At 34.0% G+C, this 16950-nt stretch overlaps 3 protein-coding genes across 4 annotated transcripts; 2 read left to right on the forward strand and 1 right to left on the reverse strand.

Moving 5' to 3' along the window:
• Positions 1-1345: 1345 nt before the first annotated feature.
• LOC107951468 (probable protein phosphatase 2C 11) lies at positions 1346-4913 on the forward strand. Its single transcript, XM_016886531.2, has 9 exons — positions 1346-1764; positions 2541-2683; positions 2865-2963; positions 3062-3220; positions 3544-3630; positions 3879-3970; positions 4181-4252; positions 4392-4531; positions 4629-4913. Exons 1-8 carry the CDS (start codon positions 1715-1717, stop codon positions 4518-4520), a joined length of 831 nt encoding a protein of 276 aa, XP_016742020.2. The 5' UTR covers positions 1346-1714; the 3' UTR covers positions 4521-4531; positions 4629-4913.
• Positions 4914-6527: 1614 nt separating this feature from the next.
• LOC107951466 (putative DEAD-box ATP-dependent RNA helicase 29) lies at positions 6528-12330 on the forward strand. Its single transcript, XM_016886529.2, has 11 exons — positions 6528-7074; positions 7531-8692; positions 8845-8902; positions 9105-9194; positions 9563-9608; positions 10047-10123; positions 10283-10335; positions 10737-10818; positions 10909-10965; positions 11562-11700; positions 11798-12330. The coding sequence occupies exons 1-11, from the start codon at positions 6699-6701 to the stop codon at positions 12019-12021; spliced, it is 2364 nt and encodes a 787-aa protein (XP_016742018.2). The 5' UTR covers positions 6528-6698; the 3' UTR covers positions 12022-12330.
• Positions 12331-12419: 89 nt separating this feature from the next.
• LOC107951467 (F-box protein SKP2B) lies at positions 12420-15569 on the reverse strand. 2 transcript variants are annotated; one of them, XM_016886530.2, is made up of 5 exons: positions 15414-15569; positions 14495-14828; positions 13480-13828; positions 13242-13383; positions 12420-12938 (listed from the first exon to the last, which is right to left on the reverse strand). In XM_016886530.2, the coding sequence occupies exons 2-5, from the start codon at positions 14746-14748 to the stop codon at positions 12565-12567; spliced, it is 1119 nt and encodes a 372-aa protein (XP_016742019.1). In that variant the 5' UTR covers positions 14749-14828; positions 15414-15569; the 3' UTR covers positions 12420-12564. The 2 variants fall into 2 exon arrangements, with proteins under 2 accessions (XP_016742019.1, XP_040947126.1); XM_041091192.1 differs by lacking the exon at positions 15414-15569 and adding an exon at positions 15248-15269.
• Between the last annotated feature and the right edge of the window lie 1381 nt (positions 15570-16950).

A 16950-nucleotide genomic window follows, 5' to 3' on the forward strand; every position in this document is an offset into this window, starting at 1 on the left:
CATCTCTTGTCAAATATAGTGCCATATTTTATATTTGGTTCCTTTATAGGTGTTATGTATTTCAAGTCCAACTGAAAGTGTGTATATTGGGATTGGCCCAATTGATGGTAAAAAGCATATTTCAAAAATGGTGAACTTGCCATTGATGAGATGCCTAGGAGATTAGAGGAAAGCACATGGCATATAACAATCAAATAGAATCAATGATGTAAGGAACTTATTTATATTCTATATTCTATAGAGTGCTGGACTTTGGCAGAGTTCATTAAATGGAATTCCAGTAATTCTCTATGAAAAAAAATAAACCAAATCAATGGACTGGGAACGAATTTTCAGAGTGAAGCAGATAGGTACGTTCAACAGCTAACCTAGTTTTGTCTAGTCCAAAAGGATAAGGTCATTTGAAAATTATTTATAATATAATAAAATAAAATTTTAAAAATGAGACGAGTTCTCCATCCATTCATATTTATCCCAATTAAATAAAATTTTAAAGAATTTTATCAGAATTTTTTTTTCATATAAACAAGTTTTTGTTTTGTGGGTTTATATAAATATATTAATATCATCTATTAGTTGCGGTTTGAGTTCATAGTTTCTCTTAAAAAATATTTCAAGCCAAGAAATAAATAAGAAATGCAGTGATGGTGGTGTAGATCTGAAACATTTAGGTTGGGGGGGGGGGGATTCAAGCATTAATGTCAATAGCAATTCAACAATACTATATAGGTTTATCTTTATATTGAAGTTCAAATTTCATAAAAAAATAAATTACAAAAATAATTATTTTTATGTACCTCATATTATATTTTAGTTATTTATGTTTGAAATATTACGTTTTAGTTATTACGTTATCGTTTTATTACGAAATAGTCACTCTATCGTTAAACTCTGTTATCTCCTTAACAACAGTCCTACGTGACAGTCTAAATAGATTTTAAATACCAACTTGAATATTTAGTTACTGAGTTTTTAATCAAATAAATTTAATTTGGATTATTATATAAGACATCCGAGTTAGTATTTAAAACCCATTTGGACTGTCATGTAAGATTGTCGTTAGGGAGGTAACGAAATATAACGATAGAGTGATCACTTCATAACAAAATGATAACGTAAGTGACTAAAATATAATATTTCAAACATAAATAATTAAAATATAATTTGAAGTAAATAAAAGTGACTAATTTTATAATTTACTCAAAAATATAAATTTAAAATTTAAAATCCAGAGAGACAATATTATGACATGAAATTGATTATTATAAACATTAATCTAACTAATTTAATAAATATCTGCAGAACATCATTATCAAAGCCTATAAAAATAGAAAAAAATTGAAAAATGAAAAGTCAAAATTCGATCCAAATCGAATCCCAACATGCTATTATTGTTGATGTTGTTGGCCCTACGTTATTAAGCTTACTTCCATTTTTCTTACAATCTCTATTTTTGTGGGTGAAGTTTCAAAGTAAAGCCTTAAAATCATACTCCCCTCTCAAGTCACGGCGGCGGCGCCACCTACTTTGAGCAGCTTCTAGCTGAAACCATCGACTACCGAATAACAAAAGAGGAAGAAATCTGACGGACCCATTCGTGGCCGCCTCCTCCTTTTCCCCGCCGCGCGGGGATGCCGATGTTGAGGCTCTTCGCTCTCCTGCATTGGCTGACCCACCGCAACTCCCACCTCTGCAACCACCTCAGTCAGACGCTATGATATCATCTAGGGACCCGCACGCGCTCTTCAGTGGCGGCGGCATAAGGTTCTCCAACTTCTTTCTTCTTCTTTTTTACTGTTTACTAAGTGGCCGTATAGCTTCATCAAACTAGAGTATCGCACTGAAAAAAAATTGTTTGGAAATTATTCTATTTTTCTTTTTGTTAATCATATAATCGTTTGGCTTGTTCTATTTTGAAGGATGACCCTATTAATTATACAATAAAAAGATTTAATTCAAATGTAAAATTAAATTTCAAGGACCTTTGTTGTGTCTAAAGGCACTGCATTGGATGCATTTGCTGGCTCTGATTTTATGCTAAGAATTTACTGTTAGTAACCATTTTATTTAAATTAATTGTGTTCTCTTAGTCTTTGCTTTTTTGCATGTTAACTAACATAGTTATTCTTCTTTTATGGATTGATTGGTTTAGATTTTAATCAACCTAGCTTTGGTGTTATGGTTCTTAGTTCAGGGTGGAAGTTAAGATGCAAGAACAGTACATAGTAGTTTTTTGTTTCAGTTATCATAATAACTAGGATCTGAATCTGTTTGTTTTCCAGTTTCGATCATGTATAAACATGAACTAGGATTAATAACATGAAGATCCAATTAAATGTGATACTTTGTAATGGTTTCCCTTGGTTTCTAGATAGTGAATTGTCTGGATCATCAGATGTAAAGTTTTTGAAAGTTTAAATCTCTATGAAGTTCGGTAAAATTGCAGAAGCTGCATGAGTTTTTGTGCACAATACTGTGCATTAGATTTAGAGGCCCATGAAAGTTACAAGGTGGCTAAAATGCTTTGGTTCTTTTGCCAGCTTTCTCACTGGAAGTCGAGCTGCTAAATTCAGCTATGGATATTCCAGTTTCAAGGGCAAAAGACCTTCAATGGAGGATTTCTATGAAACGAGGATATCTGAAGTTGATGGTCAGATGGTTGCCTTTTTTGGTGTTTTCGATGGTATGCCGTCATTTCTTTGCCTTTATTGTCTCGACGTTGTTCTTTACAAGATGTACTTGATGGTTTCAATTTGCACCTCTTTTAAAATACATGGAAAAGGAACTCGAGTAGAATTAGGTGAGGGTTTATATAGCTGTTTATGATTTGATTTGGTTTCCCTTCTTTTATCTTTGCACTATAGGTCACGGAGGTTCAAGAACTGCAGAGTATCTTAAAAACAACCTCTTCAAGAATTTGAGCACCCACCCTGATTTTATCAAGGACACAAAAACAGCTATAGGTATGAAGTTGGCGAAGTTTTCACATCACTGTATGATGAGGAGTTCCATGACTTTGTTTGTGTATATGTATTTGTTTATGACAATGTTACTATTGCAGTTGAAACATTTAAACAAACTGATGCCGATTACCTCAATGAAGAGAAAGGCCAGCAAAAGGATGCTGGCTCAACTGCTTCAACTGCTGTATTATTGGGTGACCGGCTGCTTGTTGCAAATGTTGGTGATTCTAGGGTGGTTGCTTCTAGAGCTGGATTAGGTTGCTTTCTTACCTGCTAATGTAGTCTAAGAATTTCTTTGGTTAGATCTTTGGATTGAAAAGCAATATATCAAAGAATATCAGAATAAAAGTCTTCACGTCTGTGTCTCATAAACTATCAAGTAATAGCTCGATGGCTGTCATGTGTTGGAGATGCTATAACAGCCATTGACAGGTTTCGAAGGCTTTGTATTAACTATTTCTCCTCCATTTAGAAGTACAAATATGCTTTGATTTAACTTATAAGATTAGCAATATATGAAGAAAAAGTTAAACTCTGTGGTGTTTAAATAGCGGATGATTTACTTTTGTGTTTTCTGCAGCCGTCCCTCTGTCAATTGATCACAAGCCTGATAGATCCGATGAACGCCTAAGGATTGAAGATGCTGGAGGTTTCATCATTTGGGCTGGTAATATGCCTTTCTCAGTCTTTCATGTCCTCATCTTTTCAATCAGAATGCACTCTCTGTATGCTTGTATTGTCATGCTGATCTTTCCTCTATGAATAATGGTTTCTTGCATTCTAACTTTAATTATTTTTATTTGGCTTATAAATTGGGTTTGCACTTTGTTGCACTGAAGTAATATAAATTCAGTAAATTGTTTCTATTTGTTGCAGAATGGAACTAAAATGTGTTGCATTTCTTTTTGATGTTAGGGACATGGCGGGTTGGTGGTGTTCTCGCTGTTTCACGTGCATTTGGTGATAAACTACTTAAACCATATGTAGTTGCTGAGCCAGAAATTCAGGTGGTCTATTGGGGTTCATACTATAAAATTTGTTCTTTTTCATTCGTCTAATCACTTTTTAAGTAGAATTACTTGAGTGAAATAAATATGGCAACCAGTGTTAAAACATGAGATAATCGAACCATTAACCCCTGATTTTCAACTGCTAAAGTGTCCTTCATTCATACTTTAAGAGTACTTATTAGGGTTCATACCCTTTCTATTGCTTAGGAGGAAGAAATTGACGGTGTTGATTTCATAATCATTGCCAGTGATGGGCTTTGGAATGTCTTATCGAATGAGGTGAGAACTTTTACCATGTTCATTTCTGATATTAAAAAGAAAAAAAAATGGAGACTTTATATTGATGTTTCTTGTTTTTTCCCAGTAATTGTAAATGACTTCTATGGAAGCTAAGCATCTGAACTTGTTTCACTTGCAGGATGCTGTGGCCTTAGTGCAGCAAGTAACTGATGCAGAAGCTGCAGCAAGAAAACTTATAAAAGAGGCATATGCACGAGGGAGCTCAGACAACATTACCTGCGTCGTTGTCCGGTTTGACAGCTCGTGAACTTGTTTGAGGTTTGTAATTTATCTGCAAATAATCATGTTTTCTATCTTGTTCATCCGTAGAACCACTTTTGTAATCGGTAAATTTTTTTTTTTATTCCTTTTACAGGTACTGGGGACACTGTTTAGCAAAAGGCAGGAATAGGATTATGATTATAAATGGATGCAAGTTATAAGCTCACTTGGGCCTGATTCGTTACTGCAAGAGGTAGTCATTTCAACTGGTTACAAGTGAGAATGTTGTATGTGTTTTAAGATTTAGTTATTTCTCATAAGAAAAATTATCTTACACCATTGATGGAATTTTTGGATTCCGAAGGGGATAGTAATTGAAAAATTCTTAATGTTAAAAGATTACATTGTTAGTGTATCAAAGATGAACTCTTGTTATTGATCTTGCTTGAGGCATTGGGATGTTCTGATATTTGATTATACAAACCCTAGGTAATCAATCTGTTTGTCGGTTTTATACAAACCCTTTACTTGAATTTTTTAAATAGATATATTTTTTTTATAATTAAAATGAGGTGTTTGATTATAGTGGGATTTGGTAGGATTAAAATATACGTAATCCGTGCGACTTATATAGTTTAATGGGATAAATTATAAATGAGAGGGAAATAGTATTCAATTATTATTGGAGTATAATGAGATAAAAATGCGATGATTATAAATCAGGGGGGGGGGATTTTTATTTATAATTGAATTTCTTTGATTCAATCATGGACGATTAAGTCGATTTACAATTTGAAATTTTGCACAATTATCTAAAATTATGAAATCAAATATTCTAATATTCTAATTCTTTTAAATTAGTTTTCTTATTTATTATGGCAACCTTAGTATTCCTTTAAGTAATTCAGTGGATCACTAATATTTCAAGTTTTGCAAATTGGATAAATTTAAATGGGTCAAAAAAGTTTTATTTAATCAATTTAAGTTTTTACGGACACATTTTGTAAATAATTATGAATTTTGATTCACGATCCATGACATATATATGAAGTAATTTTCTATCTCTTTTCTCCTTATCCTTTTTTTCTCTCTATTCATGTTATCTACCTTAATTGATTTTTTTTCCTGTTATTCAAAATAATTTAGTCTTTCTCTTCTTCTCTCAGCCATATAAGAAATCAAAAAATGACCACCGTAAATGGCGTTGTTCATCTTGTATTAACGTGTACTTACACCGGTTCAGTTTGATTAAGTTGATAAAAAGAGCAGAGGAAACTAATCAATATTCAAAAAATTAAAAATTATAAACTTAATGTCATTGATTCAATTCGATATATGGTTGTACAATTAATCGTGTTGGTAATAAAAAGAAATGAAATTTATAAATAGTCATAAATTAGAACTTATAAGCTCACACCGATTCTATTCAATCGATGATTAAATGATTACATTGTAATTTATTTGGTTAAGTTTATAATTTGAGTAATTAAAATTCATCAATACTTATAAATTAGAACTTTATAAACTCATAAATTTAATTTGGGACTTACATTGATTCAATTCTATTAATCATTATATTTATCTTACAGTTAATTTCACAATTAAATCTAAATTAGAATTTTAATGTCATTACTTGCTATTCGATTGATGATTATATGAATAAATATAATTAGAGTAATTGAAGTTAATCAATACCCATAAATTAAAAAATTGTATACTTGATGTCATTATTTTCGTTCTTACACCAATTTAATTCGATTAATGATTGTATGATTAATTGTATAATTTATTTGATTAAGTTCGTAAATAGAGTAAATGAAATTAGTCAGTACCCAAACCCTTAGAAATTATAAAGCTTAATTCCATTGCTTTTGTACTTACACTCATTGAGTTATAATTTTGAAATATGAAAAAGTAGGGGATTGAATTTCAAAATTACAAAGAATTCAGGGAATAATAACGTATTTTAACCAATCTTACATTTTTTTCCATTCTTCGACTCACTATTTTGATGGGCCAAATTTCGGCCCATCACTTTAGATGGAATAGGCCGCAAAAATCTTTAGACAGAAAACCCCTTCCGAGGGTTTTAGGCAACCGATTCGTGAACAGAGCAAAAGAAAAGAGCCAGCCAAGTCTGCCGCTTTCTTCTATTCCTCTCTGTTTGTTTCCCCAGAAAAAAACACTTTCCGGGAAAAAAGAAAACGGAACCTGTAAACGTTCAATGGCTCCGGTAGACGAGCGTTTTGTAAGCTCCAAAGCGGAGCTTAAACGAAAACAGAAGGAAAAGAAGAAGGCAAAATCTGGTGGCTTCGAGTCCTTAAACCTAAGCCCTAATGTCTACAGAGGAATCAAGCGGAAGGGATACAGAGTCCCTACGCCGATTCAACGCAAGACCATGCCTCTTATTCTTGCTGGAAACGACGTCGTTGCCATGGCCCGGACTGGTTCTGGGAAGACGGCGGCTTTTTTGGTCCCCATGCTGGAGAAACTGAAGCAGCACGTGCCTCAGGGCGGTGTCCGAGCTCTCATTTTGTCTCCGACCAGAGATTTGGCCTTGCAGACTTTGAAGTTTGCCAAGGAATTGGGAAAATTTACAGGTTCCTTCTTCTTATGATGTGCTATTTAAAGTTAAATTTTCATTATTCATAATTTATCTTTTATGTTTTTGAATGATTACAGAATTAGAATTTTGAATTTTATGCAGCAAAATGCAGGAATTTAGTTTTATTGGTAACCATTACATTTGAATTCTTTTTTTTTTTTTTTTTTGGTTCTAATCGTTAGTTTATTTTTAATAAAACATAATCTCGCTTTTTAGCACTCTTTCAGGAAGTCAAAAGCTATCAGTAAAACTAATAACCAAATGGAACATTAGCTTTAGATTGTAACAGATGAGTTTCAGAGACCACTGAGGATTTTATCCCCTAACAAATCTACTTTGTCCTTTCATTATTGTAATATCGGTGATATGTAGTAACTGAATAAGAAATTGGTTTTAATTGGCTTGCCTTCCTTGATGACAACTTACATATAATCTCTTGTGTTTATTTTAGATCTTCGGATTAGTTTGCTTGTCGGCGGTGATAGCATGGAAAGTCAGTTTGAAGAGTTGGCACAAAACCCTGATATTATTATTGCTACTCCTGGTAGACTGATGCACCATCTAACTGAGGTTGATGATATGACACTTCGTACAGTAGAATATGTGGTATTTGATGAAGCAGATTCCCTCTTTGGCATGGGTTTTGCTGAACAGTTGCATAAAATTCTTACCCAGCTTAGTGAAAACCGTCAGACCTTGCTCTTTAGTGCAACTTTACCAAGTGCCCTAGCAGAGTTTGCTAAGGCAGGACTGCGAGACCCTCAACTTGTGCGGCTTGATTTAGAAACCAAGATTAGCCCCGACTTAAAGCTTGTTTTTTTCACCTTGCGTCAGGAAGAAAAACATGCTGCACTGTTGTATTTGGCAAGGGACCACATTAGTTCTGATCAACAAACTTTGATATTTGTTTCCACTAAACATCATGTAGAGTTCCTTAATATTATGTTTCGAGAGGAGGGTATTGAGCCTTCTGTGTGTTATGGTGATATGGATCAAGATGCTCGGAAAATTAATATTTCAAAATTCAGATCAAGAAAAACTATGTTGCTTATTGTGACAGACGTTGCTGCTAGGGGTATTGACATACCTTTACTAGATAATGTTATTAACTGGGACTTCCCTCCGAAGCCCAAAATTTTTGTTCATCGTGTTGGACGAGCAGCAAGGGCAGGTAGGACTGGTACTGCATTTTCCTTTGTGACATCTGAGGATATGCCGTACCTTTTAGATCTTCATCTATTTCTGTCAAGACCAATCAGGGCGGCACCTACTGAAGAGGAGGTTTTTCAAGATATGGATGGGGCAATGAATAAAATTGATCTAGCAATTGCAAATGGAGAATCTGTTTATGGACGTTTCCCCCAAAACATTATTGATCTTATTTCAGATAGGGTTAGGGACATGATTGATTCATCTGCAGAGCTTAATAATTTGCAGAGGACATGTGCAAATGCTTTTCGTCTGTATTCCAAGACTAAACCATTGCCTGCAAGGGAGTCCATCAAAAGGGCAAAGGATTTGCCCCGTGAAGGTTTGCATCCTATCTTTAGAAATGTACTGGAAGGAGGTGAATTGGCGGCACTTGCATTTTCTGAACGTCTGAAAGCTTTCAGGTAATTTCTAAAGCCTTTCATCTCGGATATACTGGGCTTTGTGTTTAAGTGCTTCTGTCTTTTTGGCTTCTTTGTGTTCTTCCAAGTCAAATTGTTACTTGTAAGTTTCTTAAGCTGCAAAATTTTAACTTACTATCAATGATTTATGCTAGACCCAAGCAGACCATTCTGGAAGCTGAAAGTGAAGCCACTAAATCAAAGCATTCTCAGGTAACTCCGCAATTTTTGTGGCATTTTCTTTCTATTATCAATGATGATTTTTTTCTTAAATTGGTTAACTTTCTTGCCTTCGATTCCTACATTTTTCTTTATTCTGATTACTCTGCCTTTTCTTTATTTCTTTTGAATATCTTGCTTTTTGGCACTTCAAAACCTTGTATGAGAATTATGCTGCTTTCTTTTGGTCATACAGTGGGTCGGTGTGATGAAGAAGAAGAGAGATATACATGAGAAGATCATTAACTTGGTTCATAAGCAGCGCTTTAGCAATCATGTGGAAAAGGTAATTTTTGTTATTTAGTAATGATATCCATAACAGTATCCAGCAAGTCTTCACCCCTATCAACCATGCACCCACGCACGGAAATTGAACTTCTGATATGATATAGTGTTCTTATTGGTTTCTGTGCATGTCCTTTTTGGAACTAGTTAAATAGTCATGACTTTCTCCTGATCTATTTTCAAATTCCGTGGTGTTGAGAGGTTCCAAATGCTATGGTTTTGGAAAGAAGTTTATTTAGACCTATTTTATTTACAAAAACTGATTGATAATGAATATTTTCTTTGTTTTCATTTTTTTTGGCCTTCAATTTTATTTGTTGTCTCATAGCATCTGTTCTTTCTATTTAAGTTGATCTTTGATGCATGCAGGAAATCGAACCTGACATTACTTCTTCAAAGATAAATGACACAAAAGGTATTTTCCTTACAATTTTTTAATTTCTTCCTTCTTATTGGAGCTTTGTCTTCCTTCCTGAGGAAGTCCTTAATGTTCAAGGAGTGTCTTATTTTATTTATTCTCTATTATTTAGAGTGGCAGACAGGCAGAGTGAAGAGGGTAACAGTAGCTATATTTTTTGGTTTTGAATGGTTGAAGCTAGCAAAGCTCATAAGAAATAATCTAGGTCTTTTCTGTCACATTTGTTGGCCAAATGTGAGCTACCTCATCAAGTGGGATAAATAAAAATCAACAGTTAATCAATGAATAAGTCAGTAGAACTTGTTAACAAAAATGCATGTATCCAAGTGTATTTTTCCAAACAATTATATGTATTCGTTGATAACTGATGGTTCTTCTTGGAGCATTCATTATTTCTTGTTTTTTCAGTAACATTTTTTTTCTTTTCTATATTAGAGGCTCGTGGTTCTAAAAGAAAGGCGAGGAACTTCAAGGATGAGGAGTATTACATAAGTTCTGTGCCAACAAATCATGTATGTTAATTTATTATCTTCAGACACAATTCTTTTCTATTGTGGTTTCAATGTGTCTATGATATTTAACCCTTTTTAAATCTTATTGTCTAATTTGAGCTTTCTTTCAATTTGTTAACTTGCTAATGCCTAACGAGTTTGTGTTCATATTGCTATCAGCATACAGAGGCTGGTCTCTCAGTAAGAAGTAATGAAGGGTTTGGATCAAATAGGTAAATTTCAGATCTTGATAGCTTAGCTCATTTTCCAATTTGGTTCTTTCCCCTTGCTACTGAGGATGTATAAATTTAAATTTCCTGGAATAGTTTGGAATATAACTCAGCATTTTTATGCTTGAGAATGTTTCATGATAAGTCATTTAACTTATCATGCTATCTAAAATCTTTGTATATTTGACCCTTTCCTGTCTCTAGCTCACTGCAGATCTGATTAGCACGTTTTGATTTGCATGCATTGCTGCAGAAAAGATTCTACTTTAATAAAGTTGTGCATCTATGCTATTATAATGTGAAATGAAATTTGAAAATGACGTTTAATTTTGAAACATTTAATTTGGGAGTTATCCCTCTTTTATAATGGTTGCATTCACGCTATTAATTTTTTTTATTTGCAGGTTGGAATCTGCTGTACTGGATCTTGTTGCTGACGATAGTGAAGGTTTGCAGAAACAAAAATCCAGATATCATTGGGATAAGGTGGATAGAACTATTTGAATACTGATATTTTATCGTTATCCTAAACAAATTATGTTTTTAGTTCAACTCATATGAATCTTTTACATGCAGAGGGGTAAAAAGTACGTCAAATTGAATAATGGTGAACGTGTTACAGCTAGTGGAAAGGTACTTTTTACTGCCAATACTATTTGAGCTTGCCTTTCTGGATGTTCACTTCCCTTTAGTTTCACCTTTCAAGCTTATTGGTTTAAGTTAAATTGGATGCTTTCTCTGTACCTTTACTATAGTCTGTGAACTATTCTGGTGCTTAATTGAGCTAGATGGCCATGCTCGTTCTTTCATTCATATACATCCCGGGCATTTGGCTTCAGTCTGCAATGACCTAGGTCCACTGCTTTTTTTCCCATTGTTCACTGTGGTGCAATATGTTTCAAATTTGCTCCACTTGTTCATTTTAAATAACTTCTCCTTGATGTTTTTGTATTCCCGACTTCTTCCAGGTTGCAAACCTGTTGTTTTACCTAGACCTCAAAGTTTTTCTAAGTGATCCTATCAATTATCTTCCTAATGAATCTCTATTCTAGGCAATTCTTGACTTGTATAAAAGAATGGCAGGGGTTGTTTAGGTAAATAATATCGTCTGTAATGGCTGTCTTAATGGAGGTGCTGTAGTGATTAGTAATGCAAAGTTGGTTAACTAGCTCAGTAGCGTATCTGGTCGTTCGGGACAACTGACTTTCATACTTTTCTGTTGTTTGCAGGTGAAGACAGAGAGTGGTGCCAAAGTAAAAACTGAGAAAACAGGAATATACAAGAAGTGGAAAGAACGATCTCACAAAAAGGTATATTTGAAGGGAACCACCAACGGAGAGAATGGTGAGGCAACAACAATTTCATCAGGTTGGATTATGAACTTTTTCTCCACCGGTTTGGATTGCTATTATTATTCTGATGATAGAAAGAATACATTATTTATTCCCGAAAATATCTCATGCAGGAGACTATTGGTCACGAGGTAATGGTAGAAACTTCAGAGGGAACAAGAAATTGCAGCATTCTGTGCCTAATGCTCATGTACGTTCAGAGATCAAAGATTTCGAACAGGTGCGAAAGGAAAGACAGAAGAAGGCAAATAATAAACTGTCATATATGAAGGGCAAAGCCAACAAGAAAAAGGGTAAAAATTTTGGTAAAAGTGGTAAAAGAGGAAAATCCAAGTAGCCGATCCCATTGTTGCAGTGTCTTCGGGAGAGCATATACATATAGGGCAGTACTTGCTAACCAGAAGTGGATTCAAGAAGTTTTTGACCTTTTTGACGAGTATTACATTATACCATTTATGATGCTCAAGTAAAAGTGGGTTCTAGAAAGAAATTTTGAGTCGGCCACTGTATTGTTTGGTTGAGGTGTGAGTAATATTATAGGTTTTGTCATCATTTCATTTCTTTCAGACTATTGTTGATGGGTTAAAACTTCCATGCTACTTTCTTAATGTTACAAAATATATGTTGTTGATTCTTTCTTTTTCGATATCCATATCCATATCCCATACTAAAATTTGAAATATATCCAAACAAACTCATTCCATACATTGCCAAGTACAATGCAGATCATCGGGGTTCTGTCAAATAATACTTTTTAATATTTTATAAATAATAAAAATATTTACAACGACAATGATTATTACCATGAGTTTAAAAGTTTCTCTGCATTCTTTTATAAGTACACGTTAATATTTATAGATATGAACATTGAACATATCCTTCAATGAGCTGTATGGAAAATAGTGTTGAAGGTCCGGTGAGCTTGAACCGCACAAGCACAGTGCACGGAGGTTAAGTTCAAGCAACCACTCATAACAAGGGAGTGCCTTCCAGAGCAGGTATGAAGTGCAGGGAATGTGTCACATAAAGCCTGAACTGCTGATGGAGTCAGTGCCGTACACTGGCTTATATTCAGACTTTTTAAACCATCATCTTCATATCTACCTTTCATCGACGACTCCCACATCGAACCTTTGTTCTTCACTCGGCTATGAGCCAATGAGTACATCGCCCTGTCTGTGATGTTACGGCAATAGTACAGTCCGAGCGACCTCAAATGGAGACACTCGTTTGCTAAAGCAATCACGCTATCATCTGCACCAATAAGCCAATAAATGTTCTTTATAAAATGCCATGCTTAAACCTTCAACTTCTTTGATATAGTGAACATGCATAGTGTTGTTATTGAATCAACATATAATACTGTTATTGAGATCATGAGTACTCTTTAGGTGTCTGTAAAACTTGGTCCAGGGATAGGTTGACAAAATTTTAGGGGAAAATAAGACGGGCTTTCGTGTTAACCAAGATATTGAGGCTTCACGAAAAAAAAGTAGGATCGTACATGTATGTTACATTGCATTATGAGATGCTAATAAGCACCAATGGAAGGGATACCTGTTATACGAACACAACCACACAGGTCCAGGCATCGGAGATCATGGCATCCGTATGCTAAACTCATGACTCCGAGATCACCAACATTGTCACACCATCCCAGATTCAAAGATTGCAACATATTGCAGTTTCGTCCAATAGCCTATTATCAATACAAGCGATTCATTATCTTCTTACAGACAAGCAACTGATTTTTCGTCAGCAAGTAAACAATAACCCATCATGATATTGTTCATACCTGCAGTGCATGGTCAGTTGCAGCTTTAACACATCCGCACAGATTTAATATTTTTAGTTTTCGACAAAAATTAGTCAAATACGCGAGAGCTTCATCGCTGAATGATGTGCAGCCACTGATGTTAAGCTTTTTAAGGTTAGGACAACCGCGAGCCAATGCATACAAGGAGCGATCACTAAGCTTGAAACTTTTGCTGAGGTCCAGGTCCTGCAGATCGTGACAAAACTTTGAAATACTCTCGACAGCATTGTCCTCGAGCTGTGGATTCTCTTGGCGCAATATCAGAGTTTGCAGTCTGGTGAATTTAGGTGCAAGAGATAGAACCAAATTGTTCATGTTCTTTCTACACCTGAAGATTGTAGACAACACAGTTATTAGCAAGTAGGATACAAAGGAACAAGACACAAAGAGTAAGCCATCCGTTTATCTTTACCAAAGGCAAGACCAAACCACGTGATTAAAGATAAAAAAAGGCCAAAAACAGAGCAAACTCCACAGACATAACAACAAATCTAAATGCAGTTAAGCAAGACGAGAAAGTTTCTGGCCAACATGTTAAGTATCATGTATCTCAAGATCTCTGTCCTAGTGATGCTGCCATCGAGGATAAAGCATTGAGAAGAAGATGGGACAACCTAGAAAAGAACATGGAATGACAATCCGTTACCACAGAAGGCCAGACAAATGAGTCAATAAGCTGCTATATGTCAGAAACTATAAAGGTTATATCTTAGAGCTATGGATAAACAAACACAGAACAGCAAATGTCCTTGTTTTTTGCATTATATTAAAAACTCTAGCTACCACGAACATGAAAGCCCTATTGATTATCTTAGCAATAAGAAGGTTTGAAAAAACATGACATGTGTTTGCCAGTTTCATCAGATACTTCACAAACTGTAAAACTTTTCATTATTCCAAATTTTATAACCATTTGAGAGATAATAATAGCTAAAGCACATCAACAAGAAGCGAAACATAAACAAGGAAAGCTAAAAGACCATATATAGTATACCATGAGAGACAGAGTTGTGTGAGGCCCAAGCAAATGGCATCCCTCCACCCACTACAGACACTGGAAGCAACGATAGCGGTCTGATCATCGAGTAGTGAAACGATTCTCAACAGCAGCTCCACAGGGATATCTTTCCACTCAGTGATCCCCACGCTATTCATCTTAACTCCCTCACTATTCCCAGCTGCAACCATCATCAGCTTCTCAAAGCATAAGTTCAAGTCTTCATTCCCAACTTTTGCTTCACCAATCATATTCACTCTCTCCTTCTCCCACCACCAATTCCACACAAACTTATATGCATATGTTTTCAGATAGATTATAGGTGTTGATCCTGTAACCAGACATAAAAAGAAAAGTCAGAAGAGATTAAAAAACCAAAGAGAAACCAGCGAATTCAGTGAGAAAAGACAAGTGCCTAGAAAGAAAAACGAAACCCATGTGCCAAAACCTTGAGAAACTAGAATAAATGTACAATAGGGACATAAAAACAATCAAAATCCTAAATCCTTTGAATTTTTCTCAAGTACCCCAAGCTAAAATTATACCATCCTTTTCAGTTTAAACTCTGCTGGTCATATAATAAAACAAGTTACTCAAAAGAATAAAAAAAAGAGCATTTTTTTTCTTGGTATGGAAAAAAAAGAAACCATTTTAGCCATAATCAGTGAAAAAAAGGAAATTAAAGCAAATCCAATTTATCTGATTGTATAGCCAAAGAAAAAAGAAAGTTGATAGCATAAAGAAGATGACCTTTTTATTGTAAAAGATGGAAAATTTAACCTGCTTCAAAATCATCGGCTCAATTGTATAAGAAAAAAAAATCGATGAATCAAAAGTAAACAAGGGAAAATTCCCAATAATAAAATTTTAGTTAAAAAAATGAAATTATGGAAGATCAAAGATTATGATCATATACCTTCTGTCGTTCTGGGTTTTGTTTATTTTGCTGCATTCGTTTGTTCTTTACATATTCATCTGGCTTTTGTTTCCGTTGAAGAGTTTATAAAGAAGACATACAAGAGGGTGCAAAAAAAGAAAAAGCGAGGGAGTAACGTACGAGGAGAGGATTAGCGACGTCTATGCCGCCACGTGTGTTAAATTAACGGTTGAGATTTAGTGGGTCCTACTTAATGACCCCACATATATATAGTGAAGGTTTTTGATCATCGTTACCTTTTTTTTTTTGAACTTAAGGACACAGAGGTACGAGCCTATAGAACAGATCCTGTTCAAGTAAGGTCGTATCGTTACCTATTTAACAGTAAAGAAAGGGAATGGAGTCAAAATTCAATGACAAGTTACCGTTTTTATCTAATCTATTTGGGAAAAAAAAGTAGAAAAAGAAAGAAAGAAAGAAATTTTATTTTATATTTCTTAAAGGAAGAGACTTTGAGACTAATTTTATTTTATATTAACATTGTTAGTATATTTGAGTAATTTCTATAATATTTGACGTGTTTAGATATTAAATTGGACCTGAAAAAAATAGATATCAAATTAGAAAAAAATATAAGTTTAATTACTAAATTGGATCTAAAAAAAGATTCAATACCTAATAGGGGCGTTCAATCCGAACCGATCTAGCCTTAACCAAATTAATCGAACTTTTTAAATCCTTAACCATTAATCAAACCAAAATTTTTTCAAAATATATTAACCAAACTAAACTATTTTAGTTAATTCGGTCGGTTAACCAAATTAACCAAAATTTTTATATTTTTTTTTGTTAAAACAAGTATAAAACATATTAAAAAAACAAATTGGTAATGTTCATTTAATCGAATTAACCAAAATAAAATTAACCGAATTGGTAATATATAATATAGGTTTTTTAATAGTTCGGTTAATTTGGTTAATTATCTGATTTCAAACCGAATTAACCGATAACCAAACTTTTAAAAAACCATTAACCGACTACGGACTAAATTAGATCAGTTAACTGATTGATTAACCGAATTAGTTCAGTTTGTAGGTTAATTTGGTTTTAACCGAAACTTGAACACCTTTGGCACCAAACTAAGAATAAATTTCAAATTCAAATATCAAATTAGAAAAAAATGTCAAGTTCAAGAACCATATTGAACAAAAAAAAGTTTAAATACCAAATTACAAAAAAATAAAAATCCAAGTGCTAAATATTATATTAAACCTTGTTTAAAACCGAAGCCACACGACAAGGAAGGAAAGAAGAACAAGTTCCTTTGTACTTTCTTTTTTCTTTATCATTATTACTATTTTATTTTCTGATTGGGTAAAATTAAGGGAAATATAATTTTCCTTTTTGAGATATAGAAGTGGGACTACAGAGATGTGGGGTTGGGGTAGGGTTAGGTTTATGTACGATATGTTCATGTCTACTTGCACTTGAAAATGACCCAAAAACTTTAGTTAATTAAATAATTAATTTAAATATATTTTAAGTTGTTGATTGAGTTTTAGTTTGATTGATATTA

Source organism: Gossypium hirsutum, chromosome A02 (assembly GCF_007990345.1).
Source record: "Gossypium hirsutum isolate 1008001.06 chromosome A02, Gossypium_hirsutum_v2.1, whole genome shotgun sequence".
Taxonomy (NCBI): Eukaryota; Viridiplantae; Streptophyta; class Magnoliopsida; order Malvales; family Malvaceae; genus Gossypium; species Gossypium hirsutum.

Excerpts from the sequence above, each read along its gene's own strand:
- LOC107951468 (XM_016886531.2), top strand. The coding sequence starts at position 1,715 with ATGATATCATCTAGGGACCCGCACGCGCTCTTCAGTGGCGGCGGCATA. Across the intron at positions 1,765-2,540 it reads TTCAGTGGCGGCGGCATAAG|CTTTCTCACTGGAAGTCGAG; the intron begins GTTCTCCAACTT and ends TTCTTTTGCCAG. Across the intron at positions 3,971-4,180 it reads TTGCTGAGCCAGAAATTCAG|GAGGAAGAAATTGACGGTGT; the intron begins GTGGTCTATTGG and ends TCTATTGCTTAG.
- LOC107951466 (XM_016886529.2), top strand. The coding sequence starts at position 6,699 with ATGGCTCCGGTAGACGAGCGTTTTGTAAGCTCCAAAGCGGAGCTTAAA. Across the intron at positions 9,609-10,046 it reads AAAGATAAATGACACAAAAG|AGGCTCGTGGTTCTAAAAGA; the intron begins GTATTTTCCTTA and ends TTTCTATATTAG. Across the intron at positions 10,124-10,282 it reads GTTCTGTGCCAACAAATCAT|CATACAGAGGCTGGTCTCTC; the intron begins GTATGTTAATTT and ends TATTGCTATCAG.
- LOC107951467 (XM_016886530.2), bottom strand. The coding sequence starts at position 14,748 with ATGATTGGTGAAGCAAAAGTTGGGAATGAAGACTTGAACTTATGCTTT. Across the intron at positions 13,384-13,479 it reads CAACTGACCATGCACTGCAG|GCTATTGGACGAAACTGCAA; the intron begins GTATGAACAATA and ends TATTGATAATAG. Across the intron at positions 12,939-13,241 it reads TGGTTGTGTTCGTATAACAG|ATGATAGCGTGATTGCTTTA; the intron begins GTATCCCTTCCA and ends TTATTGGTGCAG.